This window comes from Otolemur garnettii, unplaced genomic scaffold, assembly GCF_000181295.1.
Source record: "Otolemur garnettii isolate 467f Iridium unplaced genomic scaffold, OtoGar3 scaffold00009, whole genome shotgun sequence".
Taxonomy (NCBI): domain Eukaryota; kingdom Metazoa; phylum Chordata; class Mammalia; order Primates; family Galagidae; genus Otolemur; species Otolemur garnettii.
The window spans coordinates 25,874,491-25,898,748 of NW_003852404.1; the positions used below are offsets into that span (position 1 = coordinate 25,874,491).

General features: G+C 37.2%; 1 protein-coding gene across 1 annotated transcript in view; it reads right to left on the reverse strand.

The window, feature by feature from the left end:
• The window catches only part of GBE1 (1,4-alpha-glucan branching enzyme 1), a 254,749-nt gene that overhangs the window by 168,488 nt on the left and 62,003 nt on the right, over nt 1–24,258 (reverse strand). Inside the window, exon 3 of the mRNA XM_003783924.3 lies at nt 5,543–5,658. Coding sequence (XP_003783972.1) covers nt 5,543–5,658 — 116 coding nt within the window. The remainder of the gene's footprint in view (nt 1–5,542; nt 5,659–24,258) is intronic.

Below are 24,258 nucleotides of genomic sequence, written 5' to 3' on the forward strand. Positions count from 1 at the left end.
CATGGTTCAACTTTTACTTACTCAGTATCACTTTTTTTCCCCCTTCTTTTCTCCATGAGCCCTGAACCTGACTAGAAGTGCAGAACAATCTTTTAGAGCAAGGATTATACTGCCAGCCCTGAATTTAAGCCCCAGTTCTACCATCTACTTTAATCATTCTAGATCTCAGTATACTCATCTTAATAATAAAATACAATAAAGAATTTCTGTTCTCGTAGTGTTACCATGGGGAGTAAATCAAATAGGAATGTAAAATAATATCTGTTCCTTTCGTGTGTTTTATCTGACAATATGCAAACAAAGGCTTTCAGTTTCATGACTCTTTTCTACCAATTAATTATATTACATGTAAGTACATATGATGAGAAAAGCAATAGGGTCTGCTATGGAATGAATTGTATCCCCCAAATTCATACGCTGAACTCCCAGATTCCAATGAGATGCACTTGAAGACGGGGCCTTTGGGAAATAATTAGGTTTAGATAAAGTCATGAGGACGGGAATTTCATGGTGGCATCTGTAGCTCTTAGGAGAGACGCCCAAGAAGTTGCATTCTCTCTCTGTGAAGTGAAGACATGGAAAAAAGACTGCCACCTGTAAGCCAGTATAGAGCCCGTGTCAGAATACAACCACGCTGTCACCTAGGACCTTCACCCCTGCCCCCCCCACCCCCCGCCCCCTCCCCACTACCCCACAGGACTGTGAGAAAATACCCTTCTGTTATGGAAGCTGCCCGGGTTATAGTGTTTTGTGACTGCGACCTGGGCTGACCAGCGGGGGCCCATGGAAATGTTAGAGGGCCATTATCAAGAAACTTCTGTTCTAGTCCATGTTTCTTGCTGGTCAGTGAGGAATAAGTGAAATACACATCCATCCCAAACACCAAAAAGAAGATCATCTAAGTGTCATTGCTAGTAATGTGAGTATGAATTGGAAAGATAAAAGAAGAGAAAATCAAATTAGAAGAAAAGGAACCTTCTGTTTTGCCTCTCACTCGCCTTTTAGGTTTGCCTTTCCTGACCATCTAAAAGTGAGCCACATTTTGCTTGTGGAGACAAAGCCACTGTACATGTAGATCTCGGCCTCAGGACATAAGGACATTTCCCAGAACTTCATATTGGGTCTGGCCGTTCTAGAGCCCCAGAAAGACATGAGGGAGAGAGAACGAGAGAGAGAGGGAAGAGTGACACATCTGGACATTTGTTTACCTTATTCCTGTGGCTCCTTCCCTGAACAGGCTACCGTCAATTAATTGCGGCCTCAGCCAAAGCTGGGTGCTCCTCTCCACATGGCCCATTCTTCCTCAGTGTTCCAGTAATTGATCCCTTGCTTCTTGTGACAGAAGCAAGGTTATTCAGATTGGCCCCTACTCTGTCTTCCTTTGAACTCTCTTCTGGTTCCCCTGACCATTCAACTCTGAATACAGACTTTTTGAAAATAAAACCTATTCAAACTATTCAAAGCATTTTCAGTGAGCCATTAGTGTCCTGTTGGGACACTGATCAATACACTCATTTTTACTCATGCAACATGCTCAGGCTAGAATATTCTTCTGCTCTCTCTCTCTCTTTCTGGTGAACTTCTAAACATGTTTCTGAGCACATCTGCCTAACATTGCCCCTCTGTTACCATGATATAAGGAATAAACGCTTTACTCAATTTTTTGCTACGTGTGTTTAAAGTCACACACACGTACACTTATATATGTTAAAACATAGTAAAAGCATCACAGATCAAGGGCATCACTTGACACAGAGAAGACAGTAATTATGTTAGATCGCTATAAAACAACTTGCGGAAAAATATTCTATGTAATAATGTTACTAAAGGCATATAGTTTAAAATAGTGAACAGAAATACCTTTAAAGAAATTAGTTTTGTTATACACCTGAGGCAAAGAGGGTTACAGAGTAACATGTCTATCTTTCAGGAAAGTAGTCTTCTATTCTGCATTTATATTTTCACAGCTTTGAATATTTAATCCACCTTCTATTATTTCATGTTTAAAATATTTTGACAAATTCACTTAAAAACATAAAAAGGGACATTAGCATGCCATATACGCAGTCGGATATATTTCGTCAGAGTGTTCATTTGAAAAGATCAAGTTTCACAGTGAAAACAAAGCTATGATTTTAATGGTAGACAACACTTCCTTTTTGTTAACCGTTACCAGATAACTCATAAGGAGAATCCTCAGGTGAATTATAAAGGTCAATCCCTTGTGGAATGAAATAAATTTTTGAGTTCAATTTTAAAAGAAGATTTTTAATTAATAAGATAGACTACCTAGAGACAACTTCAGATTTAGAAGCCAAAAACCTCAAGTTAGCTGATTTTTATAAAGAATTTAAGCCCTCTTCTAAAGAAAATATGATAAAAAGTTATTCATAAGTGAATAACTATATCCATCATGCCCCACATATGGATATTTCAGTCACCGATGGATGACATATATGACAATGGTCCCATGGTAAGATTATAAGGGAGTGGAAAATTTTCTATTACCTAGTGATTTTGTAGCCGTCATAACATTGTAGCACAAGCACGACACACAAGTTCCTGGGAGGTTTGGTGTAAACAAGCCTATTGCCCTCCTGGTCACATAAAAGTATAGAACATACAATTATGTAGAGTACAAAATAGTATTGATAATAAATGACTACGTTGCTGGTTTATGGACTTACTATACTATATGTAGTATTTTCTAGTGCACTAAGAGGCATTTCTGAAAAAGGCTCTGTTATCATAGGAGATGACAGCTCCCCTGTGTGTTATTGCCCGTAAAGACCTGCCAATGTGATGTCAATGATCCTGACCCTGTGTAGGCCTAGACTAACATGCATGATGTTTGGGTCTTACTTTTTAATGAATATGTTTAAAGGTTAAAAAATTAATTTTTAAAAACAGAAAAAAATCTCATAGACTAAAAGTAGAAAAAATATTTTACAGCTGTGCAATGTATTTATAGACTTCAAGTTTTTGCCCTCAGTGTTATTACAAAAGAGTCAAAAAGTTAAAGAACTGGGCAGGAGTGGTGGCTCCCACATGTAATCGTAGACCTCTGGGAGGCCAAGGGGGGTGGATCCCTTCAGCTCAGTAGTTCCAGACCAACCTGAGCAAGAGCAGAACCCTGTCTCTACTAAAAAATGGAAAAATTAGCCAAGCACTGTGACAAGCACCTGTAGTCTCAGTTACTGGGGAAGCTGGGATAGGCTTGAACCCAGGAATCTGAGGTTTCTGTGAACTAGACTGATAGCACAGCACTCTAACCTGGGCAAGAGAGTGAGACTCTGTCTCAAAAAGAAAAGTCTTTATAAAATCTACAGTTGTGTAGAATAATATCCTACATGTTTACACTGACTGATCACTCACTCACTGACTCACCCAGAGCAATTCCAATTCTAAAATGTCCATTTTGTTAAGTGCCCTATAGAGCTTTACCATCTCTTAATCTTTTGTATCATGTTGTTACTTTCCTTTTCTATATTTAGTTATGTTTTGATACACAAATACTTACCATTGTATTAAAATAGCCTACAATATTCGGTACAGGAAATGCTATACAGGTTTGTAACCTTAGAACACTAGAAATAACTAAAGAAGATGAATAATAATTTAAGCATAAATTTCCAGTTAATTATCCTCACTGAAATTTTTAGAAAATAGTAGCTAAGAAGGATTACGTGATAGTTAACCTCACATTTGTTGAATATTTATTTGTTGTTAAATATAGATTTTAAAAGCCAGGTGACAATATAAAGGCCATTTTTGATTATCACATTGTTTCACTTCATCAAGATAAAGCAAATTTTTGAAAGAGAGTATAGTATAGTATGTAGCATAGTATAGAAAGTATGAAAGATTTTGGAGTTAAATGGGAAAAGCCATTGCCTGCCATAATCGCTAGGATATGTCAATAATCATTCATTCCTAATATTCAATTATTTTTTTTCCAAGTGTAGAAACAAAATATTGAAATTAATTCATTCAAAAATTAGTTGAAAAAGTAAAATGTCAGAGCTCATAAAATTTTCTAATTGAAACAGGCAGAAAAAAAGTTCTACAACATTTTTAAAAGTAGTAAATTCAATTCTTTAAAAAAGAAAATGGCCACAAGACAGAAGATAACAACGAAACCAGTAAGGTAATAGTTGCCTTACTTCATGAGGTTCTATCAAATTAGATCTAATAAGCCATCAAAGAATCAAACTATCTGGTGTACTCCTGCAAAGACTGAGCCTAAAAATAGCTTTAACATTTAATAAATATTTATTGAGGACCTGCTCTGCTGTGTTCTAAGAATTGAGGAATATACAGAAATAGCAAACAATAGCAAAAGCCATGCTCATGTGGAGCTTTCATGGGCATGGAAAATGGATTATTATAGCAAATTTTAAACCTTGTTATTTTATTGTATACTATATTTTCTCTCTCTTTCTTTTTAATGACAGATTAAAACACACACACACACAGGCTGCCATCTCCTGTTAAAATGTCTCCTTTTTTCCATACAGAATGTTTTTCTGCTTATATTATTATACGTAACAATATTTTAGTAATTTTCATGTATACATATAATTACATTATTCATAAAAAATCTCTAAAACCCTGTAAAACATACTCCATGTTTTAATTTTACATGTATTTTAAATTACAAATGTCAATAAAAACATAACCACTATTCAATCACAGGATTTAACATGATGAATGTCTAAGGAAGAGAAAGAGACACAAGAGACATAGAAATATTGTATAATTGTATGAGCATAGGTTAAAATCAAGTCAACATGAAAGCATTTAGTTAGCTTCCTTTCTAAGGCCTTAAATCTGTAATCTAGGCTTTGGGGCCCACCCCTCGCCCATCTCATGAGGAGACAGAAAAGACTAGCTGCATCTACTCTGCAGATCTTGAATGCAGAGCCACATAGCCCACCAAACCAGAGGGAACGCAGAGGATGCTCAGTGTACTTCCAACAAGAGGCCCCCAGGCAAATCCAGGTAGCCTTATCACAGGAGAACAAGGGAACAAGACCCTGCACATGCCTCGGACACAGGCCAGAAAGATAAAGAAACAGGAAAGGCATGTCTGCAAAATGCATGAGCCCACAGCACACCTGTGTCCTTCAGGTGGCATGTCACAAAATCTATCTTATTAAGGTTCTCTTTAAGGATAAAAACCTTTTCTACATAGGCTGATTTGGAGAGAGTTTTTATTTTTCCATTAAACTTCCTGTTCTCCATGCTAGACTTTAGTAATTACTCAAACTCACTTTTTATATATCACTTCTTGTATAAAGTGTCTAAACTTGTGATAATAATACAACTAGGTTTGGTATCTCACCAGACAAATAGTTCTAATCTACATAGTCCAGTTTTTTATGTTCCCTCTCAAACATTCTGCTGTTTGGACATTTAAACATCTAATGCCTAATTATCACTTATTAATTGCAAATTCTAATATTTTCAATCAAATTTGGCACACCAGATAAAAAGAAAATTGCAAGTTCAAGTAAAAAAAGAAAAAAAGACAAAAATGTACCTTTAATTTGGATCCATGAGGCACCACCACAGATTTATCCTGCTTTGGTGGGAGATATAGCTCCCATTTTCCAAAATCCATCTTTTTATATGGGTGAGAAAATGGATTCCAACCATCTAAAAAAAAAACAAAGAAGACTAGTTAATTTCAAGCAAACCTTAATACACTGTTTACTTGTAGAGTTGCTTTCTAATGTGTAGAAACTAGTAGTTTAGAAAAAGTAGGTTATTCTTAATTTATTTATAAGAAATGCCATTTCCATCTTAAATAAAGATTATAATATTTTCAATTGTAATTTCAACTCTACTTCTTCTGTCAATAAACAGAATGTAAAAGAAAGTGATGAGTTCTTTGCAGGGGGAACACCATCAACAAAGAGATAATATAAAGAAACAGAAAGGCATTCTAGACAATTGAATAATATGCATGCCATGGAAGGAATGAAAGAGGAAAAATAATTAAAATCATATAATAAACTATTTACCCAATTTCACAAGACCGCGACAGAGACAAAAAAATAAAAAAAATGCATCGTGCAGGAAAGGTGGAAAAATACATGGACTACAGGAAGGAGAGAACAAGAGACTGCAGATCTTGGAAGAAAGCACAGTGAACAAGAGCAGGCCTTCGACACATGGAATCTAACATAACATAGAGGAAGCATTAAAAATCCGGGGAAAAGGAAACATTTATAATACGTGGTGCAGGGACAATTTGATCCTTAAGGAAAACATGAAATGGATTACAAGCCCCCAAGTCATTTGAACATGTATTAATATTTAAGCATGATAGACAAAACTATAAAATGCTGAGAAGAAAATTCAGGGAAACTTAATTACAATCTTAGAGTTTGAAAAGGATTTTTAAATAAGACTTGTTTAAAAAACCTTATAAAACCCTTACGGAAAAGACTGATATATTTGACCATTAAAACTATAAACTGATCTTCTTAGACAGATAAATAAATGGACACAATGACAAGACAGCCTCCCGAATGAGAGAACACACGTGTAATGTAACTATCACAAAAGGGGGCATCCAAAAATATACAAAGAACATTATAGGTCAATGAGAAAAAGAAAGCACACCAGGAGAAAATCCAACAGAGAACATATTCACAGAGGACATTTGAGTGGCCAATAGACATATGTAATGACACCCAGGCTCATTCATGAGCAGGGAATCACAATTTAAAACAAGAAAATGCTGTTTCCCAGTCATTAGATCAGCAACATTAAAAGTTTGGAAGTATCAAATAGTCAGCAAGGACACAAATCAAAACAGCTGCTGAGTCTATAATTGGTAAAAACAAGTTGGTATCTTACAGCAAAGTTGAAGATACATTAACCCTATGGCCCAACAATTCTACTCCTGGGAAACAGGAGAAATGGTCAAGAACTCATTTAAGAATATTCACTGAAGAATTGTTTACAATAGCAAAAACCTGGAAGCCATCAAAGTTTAAATGAGCCACAGCACAGGTAACACTTTCTGGTATAATAAAACAACAGGCTGCTACAGAGTGGTAGTAAAATGAATGGATTACAGTCAATGTATCAACATCCATAAGTACCTGAAACACAAGAGTTAATTTTAAAGGGGTACAGAAGAATACCATTCATATCAAGTTCGAGAGCTATGCAAGATAGTGGTAACACGTATTGATTCATATATATGTAGTAAAAACATTAACACAGAAAAAGGAACGTGAAACATCAAATTCCGTGGTGATTTTCTCTACATAGAGGAAAGGAAACACAGGAAGCTTCAATGCTATCTGTAATAGTTTATTTCTTAAGGTCACTGCTGTACTCACTCACATTACATTACATGCTTACAATGCTCATTGCTATTTTTTAATGTCAAAAATACTTAACATTTAAAAAAAAAAAAAACCAAGCAGTCTTTGGGCACACAGCATCTTCTACGACATGTTGATTCTCGACCAAGGAGCTACTAAAGCATCAGGACGCTTATCTATGCTGCGTCCTCCTCTTCATCCATCGACTCTTTCACGCCATGGGCTCTAAGGTTCTTCACTTTCAGCCAGTGTCAACATCAGGGATAGGATGGGAGTAAGAAACAATATTTAAATAAAAGTCATTCTACACATTTGCCTACTTCCCATTAGAATGACAACCTGAAAATATCTAATAGTTCAGCAAGCGTGGTGTTATTATAGTCCTCTGCCCCTACAACCTCAAATCCATCTCACCTGTATAATGGCATTCCATTACCAAACAGAAAGTTTAGTCCCTAATTAGAGGAAAAAGAAAAATAAGAGGTTGAAGCAGAACTAACCAGGTATAAATACACCATATGATTACTGAATTTCATTATAAGCTAATTGAACTTTAAGAAATAGTAGGCTTTCTCCTAGCTAGTTTGCTCTAAAGGATACAGTTCATTATTTCATGCATTCTTTCATTAAATATGTATTGCATGCTTAATGTAAGTCCTGATCAAGGCCAAACTGAAATTCATGTTCAGATTAAATCACATCTCATCAATAAAAGGTTAAACTGAGTGAAGAGTACACCAAAATAAATAGTTACATAAAAATTCAACTGTCAAGATGACTTTACCACTTTGAAGGTGAAACTTCAATGATATGTGAAATTTATATGTGCAGATCTATTTAAAAGAGCTGTTTTCGGCACTGTGAAAATGTATTTGAATATCGGCTTTTTATTATCAGTTGACCTAGTTCTATAACTTATTGTCATTTGAGTTTTAAGATCGATTTAAATCAGAATTAGTACTGTGCAAAGAAAAATACTTTCACTGTATCCTGTTTTCCTTTTGTTATAGGCTAATGACCTACAGCTCTAAATGTTGATTATGTGTAAGTTTACACTGTGAACAAAAAGTTTTCTATCATCTTTAAATCCTTTAAGAGTTTCATTTAAGGCTCGGCATCTGTGGCTCAAGCGGCTAAGGCGCCAGCCACATACACCTAAGGTGGCGGGTTCAAATCCCCAGCCTGGGCCCACCAAACAACAATGATGGCTGCAACCAAAAAATGGCCGGTTGTTGTGGCGGGCACCTGTAGTCCCAGCTACTTGGGAGGCTGAGGCAGGAGAGTCGCTTGAGCCCAGGAGTTGGAGGTTGCTGTGAGCTGTGATGCCATGGCACTCTACCCAGGGGGATAGCTTGAGGCTCCGTCAAAAAAAAAAAAAAAAAAAGAGTTTCATTTAACACCCCTGACCTTGTGGAAACTCAGTACATTTTGCTTGTCAGACTCTTTACTCTCTCTCAATCACCGTTCAGTCTCAAATGCACCTCCCTCACAATACTTCATGAGGGTTTCCTCTTTCCATTTAAAACACAGGCACCAAGCAAAATGCCCACTTCTGTTGCAGGGGCAGTCACATGAAAGATTTTTTTTTTCCAATAAAACAACCTCCTCCCCAATATGAATTTCTTAAAATATCCAATTAAAAAGTGAGCTTGCTCCATAGGATACACATACCTCAAGCTCCAGAAACAAAATAATCAGAAAAATTATCGGATTTAGATCTATTCTTATAAACTGAACACTAAACACTTAAAGGTCTTTGGCAGCAACTTGGATGGAACTGGAGGGCATTATTCTAAGTGAAGTAACTCAGGAACAGAAGAACAAATGCTACCTGTTTTCACTTACAAGAGGGAGTTTAATTACGGCCACACAAGGGGACATAAACAGAGTGGCATGATGGACATTGGAAACTCAACAGAGGGGAAAGTAATTACCTATGGGATACAAGGTACACTATTCTGGTGATAAGGACACTAAAAGCCCAGGCTTCACCACCACACACTACACACAGGTAATAAAATTCAATTTGCACGCCTCCAGATCTATTAAAATTTAAAAATAAAAATTAAATAAAAAACATTAAACATTTAGTTTAAAAAAAGGAAACTATCATTAAGATATATCTACATATGATTATAGGAAACAATTATCAAAGCACACAGTTAAAAATAAATGCATAAAATTAAACACCAAATGATTGCTATATAAATATTGAGTAAAACTGATTTTACTCTTCTTCAATAAAATTTTATTTAGAAAAACACAGATGATAAAATAAAATAAGTTCATAAATACATTTTAGGGAGTTGCATGTCCTGTGAAATAAGCCATGTGGCTTTATTTCTAAATATAACTGAAAATAAAGTAATAACTTAAATTATAAGGATAAATGGTTGAAAGCTATCCCGGAGCCTATCTAAAGAGAAAATTTCAGAGCCAGACTACTCAAACTATTTTTTTCATTTTAATCCCTCATGTCTTGTCCTGAGCCCATGAGATACATTTAATTATAAAAAGCACTTAATGCAAATAGTTTGTGTCAGTACGTAGGCTTGAGGAGAGAATCCAACATGATAATGATTGGCTTCTCTATGAAGCACAGAACTACATCTAGAACTAGAGAAGTCTCTTGTTCAATGCTTTGCAAATCATAGCTCATTTTAGGATCACTTGTGTTGTTAAAACACAGATTGCTGAGCCCCACTCAATTATAGAGTTTTTGATCCAGACCCCAGGTAGAGCCTAAGGATTTGCATTTCTATGAAGTTCCCAGGTGATGTTCATGACATTCGCGCTGGGACCACAATACAGAAATAACCTCCCAAAGCAAACTGGTGTGTTAAGGAATTATCAACTTACAGTTCTGTAAGTGACTTTCTAGACAAAATTAAACGTAATAACTATTAAATAGTACCCTAAATCAACAGGTCATGGAAATTCTGAAATAGAAAATATCCCAAATAATTCTTTAAGGCAAATATTACCTGAAGGTTAGGATTTAAGATTTAGGATTGACTAGAATTATGAAGCCCAGGAAAACAACTAGTGAGATACGGATTATAGAAAAAATCTGAGAGCTTAAGGAATTTAAATGTATTAATGCGAGGGAGCAAAGACTGAAAATTTATAGAACACAAAAAGATAACCTGTGTTAGGATCACTACTCCATATCCTGTGATTAGTGCCCAAAGATAATGTTTTCTAAAATATTCTCATCAAATGATTGCTTGGTGAAAGAATATAGGCCAATGATCACCAAAGGCACAACAATTTGGAGGTTTTTTAGCTACAAACGTGAGATTAAAGTTTTTAAATGTTTGCTGGCATTCTTCCTTTCTTCCTTGGGGATGCCAGCCATTCTCTCACTCCTCCTCTCTCCCCCCCATCCTCTCTCTCACTCCCTGCCATCTGCTCTCTTCTCTCTCTTTCCCATCTCTTCCCTCCACTCTCTTCCCATTCTCTGATGTAAAATAAACTTATACTTTTAGATGCTTAAAAAAAAGAATCAACTTCTTAATACATGAATTTCTTTCTACAACCCTCATTTCCTAACAGACAACGCTATGTTCAATGTTAGGTATGCCCCAAATAATGTGCATTTGTTATTCTATTTTTGGTAAAAACAAAAACAAAAAAAACAAAAAAAAACAAAAAACATTTCCTCATATAAATTATTTTTAATATTTTCTAAGATATTTAATGTTTACCGAGTAAGGATAGCCTGACCTATTTCTAAAACAAGCATTTTAATAGGTATTTTATTATTAACAGGCTAAATTCGTCACCCCATTTGATAATGCAAAAGATTCTATTTGTCCATATACTTGAGAGCAGCAGACAAAATTTAAATCGAGATATGGCCAAGAAATGAAGTGTGATGCACAGTTTAATATGAACTGCAAACACACATTCAGCACGGGCGAGCAAACATTAACTAAGGTCACTGCGTCAGGCACATAAACTCTATGTTTATCTCATACCCAACAACCTTTTGCTTCTAATGGAATAATCCCCACATACAATTTTTAAATGTCAGCCCCTTCAAATATATTCCAAAGTCTTTCTTCCACAGTAGAATACTTCTCATCAGCCCTTAGCTACCTCATTTCTGCAGAGTTTTTGAGTTTAATAAAAATTTTCCTTACACCTGGTTGAAATAGCTCCAACTTACCATATAGTCCTTCCACCTCTCACGAAGACCCCACTGTGCAAACCCCTGCCACCCCCAGGCCTCAAGGTGCAGGGCGAGAAGATGCTGATACAAAGCCAGGACAGGCTGAGGTGGCAGAAATCTCATCCCATCTGAAAGGATGTCATCGTGTCACGCCAGTTGTTAACAATTTGGAATATCACCTCTTTGAAGCAAGTAGACAGCCTTTCTCACCATATGATGTTAGTTAATTACGTCAAGCTTCATAGCATGCAGAATTTATGAGAAATGACAATTCTAATGCTGCTCGTAAAGATGGAAGTTGCAGAACTTTACACATGTCAAGGAGGAGCCTCGTCTCAGGGCCCATAACTGAACTTTCCTACACTATTGCCCTCACTAAGGATTACGCGTAGACACTGGATGGTGTTTGGGGAAGGGAAGACAGTAATCTTTATGACTTATACCCTGTGATCATTTTTATTTTCTCTTTTCTCCTTCAAATAATTCTTCCTCTCATTTAGGTACAATGGAGTCATCTTTTCTCAACTTCTGCTGGGAACGGGCACGTACCCAGGAAATGACCTTATTAAGACCTCTATCCCCAGCATTACTTCTTAGGGAACACTGCTTTTTATATACATCAGATTAGGTCAGATGTGCTTTTCTTTTTATTTTTTTCTTCTTTTGACAGAGAATCTCACTCTGTCACCCTGGGTAGAGTGCAATGGCATCATAGCTCATAGCAACCTCAAACTGTTAGGCTCATCCTCTTGCCTCAGCCTCCAGAGTAGCTGGGACTACAGGTGCCAGGCCAGGATGCTCAGCTTGTTTTTTCTACTTAGAGTAAAGACCTGGTCTCACTCTTACTCAGGCTGGTACCAAACTCCTGAGCTCAAGCAAGCCATCCTCCTTGGCCTCCCAGAGTGCTAGGATTACTGGCATGAGCTATCATGGCCAGCCCCCAGATGAGCTTTTCAATAACTATCTAGAGTATATCAGAGTGACACTAAATTTAGAATCAATGGTATACTAATTCCTCATTATTTTAAAGAACCATAGAGTTCAGTCCAGTGATATATATCTTCCTAGAAATCAGGAAATAAATCGGGTACAGTCATGTGCCTATCATTTAATGATGGGGATACATTCTGAGAATGGTGTTGTTAGGCGATTTTGTGCAGGGTATAGCCTACCACACACATAGGCTATATGGTGTAGCTTACTGCTCCTACACTACAAACCTATACAACAAGTTGCTGTACTGAACATAGGCAACTGGATGACCATAGTAACTATTTGTGTATCTAAATGTGTAGAGGACGCCAAGAGCCAGATGACCTCTGAGCAAGATGATTTGCAGCTGGGGGGTGGACCCCCCTCCCCCGGGCAATTTATCTGCAGGTGCTCCTTGTGGAAAAGCCTGAGCCCATGATGATCCTTAGGCATTCAGTCATTGTCTAATACTCCCCTCACCTGTCTTGTACTGTCTCAATAAAAGGCTACTGCAGAGGCTGCTTGGGGCTACCCTGCAATCAAGGTTAGCCCGCCTCCTGCAAGCTTGTACTTCTAATCTGTGACATGTCTGGTTCCTTCCTGGGTAGATGGAGACCAGGGCCATAGGGGCCCTAGGGGCTGTGACATAAATGCATTTAAAGGTACAGTCAAAATACAGTTTTCTAATCATATAGGACCATCACTGCAGACATAGCCCATCACTGACTGAAAACGTTACATGGCACATGTGATCTAAAGCTTCCCTTACAAAACGGTTATGATAAAGTACACAGGGGAGGAAAGGGATCCTTGATCCAGACAAGTGTGACTTTAAATAGAAACAACTGTTTCTCTGTTTCCTGTAATAGAAACTTAAAAACAAAACTTCATAAGGTCTCTGTGCACAAATACATGCCCAACTCTCTCCTCTTGCTACCAACTATAAAAAGAGATATTATCAGGCAACAGGTATACGATTTAATGTGTTGATGGCTCTCACATAAATTATGGCTCTTACATTATGACACTTCTTTTTGCTGGGGCTGAGTTTGTACCTGCCACCTCTGGCAAATGGAGCCGGTGCCCTACCCTTTTGAGCCATAGGCGCCGCCCAACATTATGACACTTTTAATCAAAGAAAGGAGGTGATATATGTAGTTGCTTGTGATTTTAAATAAAATTAACCATGTTTCTTACAGAAATAATATATAATATGGTGCTTTGATGTAAGAAAGGAAATCACAAATAAATATGATTTACATTTTAAAATGCAAGAAAATATGACAAAGAATTAATAGAAATGGTTATTCATTTGGGCAGAGACAACACAAATTAGTAGTCATCTAGAGACTACTACATAGAGATATTATCAAACAACAGGTATATGGTTTAATGTATTTATGGCTCTAAATACAGATTAACAAACTACGTACAGAAAAGACAGTTTCAATTCATACTCCCACTAGCAGCATATGAGAATGTTCAACTACCCATAGCCTCATCAACACAGGGGATTATCATTTTAATAACCAGGCACGCCTGCCTTGCTCAACCAGGGTTCACTAAGAGAATTAAACCCTAATGCTCTAAGGATCCATTGTATGCAATAAATTAATTTCTCTTCAGTGCATCTGGAATAGTGCTTGTTATATTTAGTCCTTGGGAGAATTTGGAAAATAGGCATTCAAATAATTTTCTGTGTTCTACAAAGCCAATGGAGAACCAGCTGGAGAGAAGCTGCCATTCATTATTGTTCTAGCTGCAACTTACAGTTGATGTTACCGTGTTTCCATTTGTTTTCAAGTAATTGTAACTCTGATCATTCTCTTTAATACGACTGTTATTCAGGAGAAACTGGGTGGTGGGTATTTTCTTTAAAATTTTTCTTATTAATTTTTAATTTTGTGGAAATAAAGTTAATAAGGTAGATTTACTTCCTGGCTCAATACAGGGCCAATCAAATCATTTCTTTATCTACCCCTCTATTCACGTTTAGCAGGAAAAATCTCAAAATGGATTTTATGAAGAACTCCAAAGTAAGAACTATGCAAAACATGTAAAAGCAGATATATTCTGCTTTAAATGCAAAGTGTCTACCTGGCTGGGCCTCCTGGAACTCAGTTCTAAAAAGGACTCTAATGTATGCTCTATCTTTGTAGATGTTCCACAGATCCTTCAAAATATGTAATTTTGCTTTATTCAGATTCTCCATTTATTTTTAGTTTATTTGATCCACTGTACTCTGAGTGTGTTAAATTCTATCATGACAATTGGGTTTGAAAATTTATCCAATTGTGAATAATTCTTGCTATCTATACCTGACAAAACGCTAATATCATTTATGACTTAAGGATAATGACATTTATCTTTGCTTTGATTTATATTATTGATTTTTGTGCCTATTTACCTGGCGTTATGGCATGGCTGTTTGTGTCCTTCTAAATTCATATGTTCATAACTCTCATACTAGGCCACTAGGGTGGAGCTCTCATAAAAGGGATTAGTGCCCTTATGAAAGGGACCCCAGAGAATGCACTTATTCTCCCTTACCACATGATACACTGTGAAATATCAACAATCTGCAACCCAGAACAGAGCCCTCACCAGAAACCAACCATGATGGAATCCTGATCTCATGCTTCCAGACTCCAGAACTATAGTATATAAAATTTTTGGTACTTTGTTACAGTAACCCAGACTGACTAAGGGTTAGACCATGGGTTTTTGGTCTAAATTTGGCTATCCTTTTATTTTTTAATCCTTTGGTTACCGTAAAGCAGAGGAAGGTTAATGGTTAATGCTAAGGACAGACACATGATTTCCTTAGAAGAACAAAGAAAAGGAGAAAGTCAAAAGAAGAAGGAATAGGAGAGAGGTGCAAATGTAATACAGCCTATAATTAGAGGAAGCAACAGGCATCCTATGGGCCAAAATGGCTCTCACGTGTGTTTTCCCTGACCGGGACACTAGCATGTCCCTCTCCACATCAACAAACATGTGCAGTCCAGTAGAGGACGCTCCTTAGACAAGGCACACACTGCAGTTCCCTGGTACATGCCACATCCCTGTCGTCTGCAACTTAACCCATTTCAACTTCCTTGCCTTCTGTGTGGATGTAAAGTTTAGAATCCCTCCCTTATTCCCTAAAACACAGTTTTCCACCTTAAGATATTCTGACTGAACCAATCCATGGTGGGGAATCAAAGAAGGAGCTTATAGTATCCTGAAAAGCAGTTGTGTCACTCTCCCTCTGAAACCCTATGGACACTTAAAAAATATATACCAATGAAGCTAAAATAATGTTTTCTACTATTATTTTACATAATGTTATTATAACTGATCTTAGCCAAAAGGCCATGAAATGATAATGTTAAATAATATGTAATAGTTAACATTACATCTGATAAATTTAACAAATAATAAGCCAATGATCAAAATTCATTTTCAAGAAATAACTAAGACCATTCAATAGAGAAAACAATAGCCTTTTCAACCAACAGTTCTGGGACAACTGGATCTCCATATACAAAAGAATAAATTTGGATTCCTATATCAAAACATATATGAAACTAACTCAAAATGTTGAAGAAAGCTAAATGTTGGAGCTAAAACTATAAAACAGAAAAACAGAGGCCAAATCTTTGTGTCCTCAGCCTTTTAATATGATACCAAAAGTATAAAGTAACAAAAGTAAAACTAACAGATCAAGGGTCTTCAAAATGTCAAATTTTTTTATGTCACAGGACACTATCAAAAAAGTGGAGAAAACACACAGAATGGGAATAAATAGTTGCAAATTATATATCAAATAAGGGACTTGAATCTAGACTATACAAAAAACATTTATAACTCTATTATAAAAAGATAAAACAAGTTTTAAAACGAGCAAAGGATCTGAATGGACATTTCAACTAAGATATAGAAACACCCGTTAAGTACATGAAAGGCTGTTCAGTATCATTGGTCCTTAGGATACTGCAAATCAGAAAAACAGAGAGATAATACTACTTTGTGCACACAAGGATAGCTACACTCAAAAGATGGATAACAAGTGTTCGTGAAGATGTGGAGAAACTGGAAACTTCATACACTACTAGCAGGAAGGTAACACAGTGCAACCACTTTGGAAGAGTCTTACATTCCTCAAAAGCCAGAGAGAGTTACTATTAGACTCAGAACTTCCACACCTACTTACATACCCAAATGAAATAAACACATGTCCACACAAAAACTTTCATAGAAATATTCATAGAAGCAATAGCAATAGCTTAAAGGTGAAAACAAGCTAAATGCCCATCAAGTAATAAATGGATAAACAAAATGCATGTTCATATTATACAAGGGAATATTATTTGGCCATAAAAAGGAATGAAGTACTAATAATATGGTACAACACAGAAACTTGCAAACAATATGCTAAGGGAAAGAACCCGGTCACAAAGAACACACACAGAACCATGATAGGAAGTACTGGGAACAGGTAAACTTACAGAGACACAAAGCAGAGTAGGGGTTTCCTAGAGCCGAGAAATTGTAGGATGACAGCTAAAGGCAGGGGCTTTCCTTTGAGGTGATAAAAATGTTCTCAAATGAATTGTGATAATGGTTGCACAACTCTTTGAATATACTAAAAACCATCCAATTGTACAGTTTAAGTGGGTAAGCTATATGCTACGTGATTTATATAAAGCTGTTATTTATTTATTTTAAATAAAGCTGTTAAAAAATAAACAGTTTTTGCTGAGCATGGTGGCTCACATCTATAATCCTAGCACTCCGGGAGGCTGAGGCAGGTGGATTTCTTGAGCCCAGAAATTTGAGACAAGCCTCCAAGAGTGAGAGTCCATCTCCACAAAAAATAGAAAAGCTAGCCAGGCATTGTGGTGGGTGCCTGTAGTCCCAGCTACTCAACAGGCTGAGCCAGGGAGATTATTTAAGCCCAACAGTTTGAGGTTGCTGTGAGCTATGATAACGCCACGGAACTCCACCCAAGGTAAAGAAATGAGACTCTGTCTTGAAGAAAAAAAAAAAAAGTTTTTAAAAGTCAAGTAGCCTTTATTCAATCACTTCTATTGAGCTTTTGCACTAGACTAAAATCAGGTTCTTTTGCAGGTATTGTAAAGGAAAAGACCACATAGGGAGACACATAAAAATTTAATGCTGAAAAGATAGCTTGTTCAATAAGTAGAATAAAGAGTCAAGTTGGATAGCTGAAGACTCTTTGAAAAGAAAATGATTAAAAGTTTCAAAGCTTTGCAGAGGTAGAACAATATGACCATGTTAGAAGCTAAAATAAATAAATAAAAATAGACAGAAGGAGGCTTTTAAGCAGACAGAAATAGGTCTCTTCTCCTCTGGAGCCCATGTTAGCAGTAGCATTGTAAGTGATTACCAACACAAGCATGTCAAGCTAATGATAACAATGTAAGAACTTAGGATATCTTGGACTCTGTAGAGTCCTATGGGGAAAAAAATCTACAACTTTTCTAAAACTCCCTAAATTTTTGCTATGGACACTTGAATTTGGTAACCAATGGTCTGCGATATCATTCCAGAAATCTGACAGAGATATGAAGATGGAATTGCCTTTCATTATCCAATGTATTTCTAATACATTTAAGGAAAGGGAGTTGTGAGCAACTTTATATCGAACAATACATTGTCGTTCAAAGAAAATGATTTGAGCAGAGGCTTCTCAAAACTAATGATACAGGAATGAAGAGTCTTACTGTGATAGAAAAAGTAATCAAATCATTACAATAACAAAAATAAATGGCTGACTTGGTGACAGTCACGGTAGCAGCAGCAGTCACAGATGGTGCTTAGTGCTTGACATTCAATATCCAATTCAATTACCTCCAACGTCCCATAAAGTATTACAAGTTTTATTTGATGAAGAAATGGGCTCAAAGAAAGAGAATAACCAGGCCAAATTCCCACAGCCAGTGTTGACTCATGTCTGTCTGACTCCTGCTTCTATCTGTGTATGCTCTTATGTTCTATGGCGTATGTAAAGATGTCTAGATCCAGTCCAGCATCTGTCTATATTAGAGACGTAGATAGTATCTGCTTTGGTCAACACAGGCTGCTATAACAAACAACCACAGACCGGATCACTTAAACAATAAACATTTCTCTCTCACAGGTCTGGAGTCTGGAAGTCTAACATCACGGTTGCTGCATGGTCAGGCTCTTGATGAGGTCTCTTCTCCCAGCTTCAGAGGGCTGTCTTCATGTTGTATTCTCACAGTCAGGAGAGAAATCATCTCATCTATCTCTTCTTATAAGGTCACTAATCCCATTCATGAGGGAACTCCTCTCATGACCTAATTACCTATCAAAAGTGCTATCTCCAAATACCATCACAGTGTTGATGAAGACTTCAAAATATGAATTTGGGAGGCAATATATTCAGTGTATAGCAGGTTCTTGATCAGACTTTGTGTTTGCACTATCTTTTCTTTTTATTTTGTTGGGGTTTTTGCTTTTTTTTTTTTTTTTTTTTTTTTGAGACAGAGTCTCATTCAGTCACCCTCAGTAGATTCCCATGGCATCATAGCTCACAACAACTTCAAAATCTTGGGCTTAAGCAATCCTCTCGCCCCAGTCTCCTGGGTATCTGGGACTACAGAAACTCACCACAATGCCTGGCTATTTTTAGAGACAGTGTATCACTTTTGCTCTGATTGGGCTCAAACTCCCAAACTCAAGCAATCCACCCTCCTTGGCGGATCTTACGCCTTCAGAAATAAATTCTGCATGTAGATTTTTGTTTTCCATAGGAAAGCTCAGCATTATGTGTCCCCAAACCTTAAAAATATTAAACAGGTATATGGCAGCAACACCAGAGAAAGGGCCACATAAGTCTGTGAAAACACAGAGCTCCACTGGGGTAGCTTTTGCCTATAATCCTAGTACTCTGAGGGGCAGAGAAGGAAAGATCACATGAAGTGAGAGTTCAAAACCAGCCTGAGCAAAGGGAGCCTCTGTCTGTACTAAAAATAGAAAAATTAGCAAGGAGGTAGAATACACCTGTAGTTCTAGCTACACGGGAGGCTAACGCAGGAAGACTACTTAATGCCAAGAGTTTGGGGTTGGTGTGAGTTGGGCTAAGGCCACAGCACTTAGTCCAGGTGACAGAGCGAGACTCAAAACCAACCAAACAAACAATAACAACAACAACAACAACAAAAAGCCCACAGGGCTCCTTCAACCACACTACTAGGAAAATTCCCCATTCCCAGACAGGTCAGTGATAGAGCATGGGATTCAGGCTGCTCAACATTAAATGCCAGTAAGTGTTTTGTTAATGCTTACAACATGTCTGGCATTAACCTTGGTGTATGGCCTTAGGGTGGATGACAACAAAAGCAAAAGAAAGTGACAGCAAGACACAGAGAGAGAAAGAGTGAGAAAGAGAAAGGGTGCGAGATTAAACCAAACTGCCTTGACCTAGTAGTTTCCAAGACCTCCAGAGAGGTAAGATCACATACTCTCTTCCTTGGGGCAGAAGGCAGTTTTCCATTTCATAGAAAAAAGGAGCCATCAGACAAGAACCCTCTCAGCTTTCTACTTTCACCCCTGCTAACTTACTGGAGGGGCCATCTTTACCTCTTTCACTACAGTCTATGAGGGAGAGGAGGTTTTTCTCTCATTCAAAGCTAATGCCTTGATTCCATTCTTCCACCTTCTTTCAATTGGTTTCCAATGTTCCAATGTTTTTCAAAGTTTCTCTCTTTTCAGGCTTGTTTTTTTGAGACAGAGTCTCACTTTGTCGCCCTCTGTAGAACGCTATGGCTTCACAGCTCACAGCAACCTCCAGCTCTTGGACATAGGTGACTCTCTTGCCTCAGCCTCCTGAGTAGCTGGGACTACAGGTGCCCGGCACAACGCCTGGCTATCTTTTTATGGCAGTTTGGCTGGGACTGGTTTCGAGCCCGCCACCCTCAGTATATGGGTCTGGCGCCCTACTCCCTGAGCCAAAGGTGCCACCCTCATTTCAGGCTCTTTAGTCTCAGCATTGAAGTATGATAAATTGGTGTATATGTGCTGAAAAACATCAGTAAGAATGATGAAAACCTCTCTTTGATTCAAATCACCCTGCAGTTTTCCTACCATCGTAGCCCAATTTCCTAACTCCTGTTTCTACCTCCTCACATATCTTTAACCCCTAAAATGATTCTGAAATACTCTTGCAAAGGTCATCAGGGACCTCCAAATTGCCAATCCCACCTATCCTCTTCAAACTTCTATTTGCATGAGTTTTCTGTGGCCCTGTCCCTCCTCGTCACTCCTCCTTGGGCTTCAGCGACACCCTTCTCAGGCTCTCTAAAACTCCAACAGTGAAACGGGGATGAAAAAACACTGCACAGTTGAAAGTTATTTCAGAGTTAAATTTGATAAGAAGAATGTTTGGTTATTAGGGATAGCAGAGAGAAGTAATTTCTCACTTGGGTGGTTCCTTAAACAGGATAGATAATACAGAAGTAACAGAGAAAAGAATTTTAAGAAACTGGAAATAGTCAATAGCATCTGTTACTGCAGAAAGATCAAGTAAGGAAAGATATCAATATTGAGGGAAGGTCAAGTTTAATTGAAAATTCAAGTGCATGAGGGTTCTACTGTGTACCACTATTTTTGTTTCTTATTACCAAAGATATGTATGTTCTGTGTAAAATAAAATAAAGATAACTTTTTCAAGACATTAAACCCCATCCCTGTCTACATAATATATGCCTTAGTATAAAATCTTTTCATTTTTCTACTACATAGTATTTACATGCACATATATGATTGTATAATATAAAGTATATAGTAAAAAATATATCCATACACTATTTTTTTTCTTTTTTTTTTTTGCTGGGGCTGGGTTTGAACCCACCACCTCTAGTATATGGGGCCTGTGCCACCCTACTCCTTTGAGCCACAGGCGCCACCCCCTCCATAAACATTTTTTAAATCACAATTTTAGAACCTTTTATCACATACTACATGGTCAGCATCACCCATATCTATTCATATTCATTTACTACAGTAGTTCTCCAACGTGGCTACTTGTTTTTTTTTTTTTTTTTTTTAGGACAGAATTTCACTATGTTGCCCTCGGTAGAGTGCAATGGTGTCACAGCTCAGAGTAACCTCAAATTATTGAGCTTAAGCAATTCTCTTGCCTCAGCCTCCCAATTAGCTGGGACTACAGGTGCCCACCACAATGCCCAGCTATTTTTTGGATGCAGTTGTCATTGTTGTCTAGCAGGCCTGGGCTGGGCTCGAACCCACCAGCTTTGGTGTATGTGCCTGGCACTGTACTCACTGAGCTATGGGCGCTGAGCCTCAACTTGGCTACTTTGGAAAGTTAAAAAAACAATAGACACCACCCCAGAGTCTTGAATTAGACCTAGGGGTAGATCTGTACTTCTGTAAAGCTCCCTATTTTTTGCTATGCACACACAGGTTTGGTAACCAACAGCGTACAATTTCATCCTAGAAATCGGACAGAGAATTAAGAGAGGGACTGTTTTTCATTTTCCCATATTTTTAAAGAAGGAGAGTTACAGCAAGTTTCATGAAGAGATAGAGGAAGCGACAGAGGGAGAGGCTGACAGGAGGAAGAGGAAGTAAATAGGTAGAGCTACAACTTTGAGGAAGCAAGAGAAGCAAACGAGATTCAAAGTCGGGATGGGTGACATCGCTTTCTTCTATTAACATTCAAAGCACCTGGAGAGGATAAATACAGACAAAGCGATCTTTTAGGAAAATGATTTAGAAGTTGAAAATTGTCCTTTCTGCTGGCTTCTATTTTCTCTAAAAAGTCAGGGCAAGTGCTATGTGAATGGAGAATAAGGAGGGAATAAAGTAAGGGATGCTGAAGGGAGTGGCGAAACGAAAATGGCTATGGTGAAGAAAGTAAGAAAGAGCTGAGTCTTCCTTGATTTCTGTGGAGTGTTGACGGCCACGATCCTGTAAAAGCAGCACTTTGTAGCTGTGTGATTTTCCTCCTGGTACCCACGGGATGTGCAAAGCAGAGAAATTAGATGATGTGATGTGCCCAACATTACTGATTTACAGAGTAAGCATGATGGAAACTCAAAGTGCAAAAGAGATGAGACATTCAAAAAGTGAGCAAAGGTCTGGGGTAGCTTCAAGAAGAGCAGTCACGTCACAAAATACTGTAGGTCTCCGCGTCTCATTCAGTCTGCAGTCTCTGCAATCAGGAAAACGCTGCTCAAGTGAACTTCACAGACCTCTTACGTAATAGAGATGGATAACGTTTTCCAACTCTGGGCCTCCTGTTGTTCACTAACAGCTGCATCCCCACCAAAAACATCTTAACTGTTACTGCATCACCTTCCCTAAGCATATCATGACCTCTCAAAAGCAGTGCCACTCAGGCAGATTCAAAGATGAATGAGTGATAAAAATGCTTACTATTATTACACACGGAGCGTATGAACCCTGAGTCACATGGCCCTGCAGGGGCGATAGCTGACTTGTGCACCAACTAGAGTAATAAGCTGAACTCCCCAGAAGTCATCTAAACCTACATCTAGAGTGCCACTCATGGCATTTGTCTATATTTATTTGTTTTTCCCTGCTTTGACCAAGAGCTTTTTGAAGGTAGGAAATCAAGGTTTATTCACTTTGTACTTCAAAGCATAGTACAAAACCTTACACATAATAAAGACTCACTAAGTCTTTACTGAAAGAATGAATTTTCAACTTTTTATGCCAAATCAATAGTAAGTTAACTTGGCAACTGAAAATTTAATAAAGAACAGAATTAACCAAAAAAGAGGCCTTTCTTTTAACTTTTGCAAGTGAACATCAATAGCATTCTTTTATTAAAACTACACACTAAGATTACAAAAATTATCTCTATTTTTAGCAAATAATACAATTGATTAAAAAGCACAAAAAATTAGGTAGTTTTTTTTAATCTTCACTTATGTAGACATAGCATTAAGAGAAAAATTATAATAATTATTAAAAATTGAGTGAAATGAATGTATTTACTTTTATTTTAAGATAGACCTTAATTTTCTCTATTTCCTAAACTCCAAAAAGACTATATGTAGTACATATAATTAATACTATATAGAAATTCTATATGAAATTATTATATATAAACTACACACAATAAATATATGAAATATCACCACTCAAAAAAGGGATCATTTAAAATGCTCAATAGGCTATTAATCTCAAGATTCACAAAATGCCTAATTATCCACATCTGACCACTAGCAGCATCTAAAACAGATCTCTGTATGTGATTTCTACATTTATAACACCTATAGGACACAAGCCATTAGGCTATGTTCCTTTCTTTTCTGAAATCCAAAATTCAAGAAAATTGAATCACTTTTAAATGAACCAATGTGTTTATTAGATCTGTAGGGTGTCAGAAAACTTCAATTGCTGCTCTATGTCATGCTGATATAGGCATAAACTCTCAGGTTAAAATTCTCTCTTTGTAGTACAAGTTTCAATTTGGATTTTAAAAAGCTTGAGGCCATCAATTTTCACATCTTTTCCCACTCCCATTTCAGAAATCAGAGACCCAATTTCACGAAAATACTGGCAAGTTATATGGAAGCTTAATATGATCAAGAATAAATCTGACTGCCATTAAGGCAATGCCACTAAAATAAAGAACATTTAAACCACCTCTGATTATCATGCTTTCTGGCTTCTAATTTAATAGCCATTTATTTAAAGTCAAAAAAAATGAATAGTCATGTTTTTCTTAATTATACTGCTGATTAGATT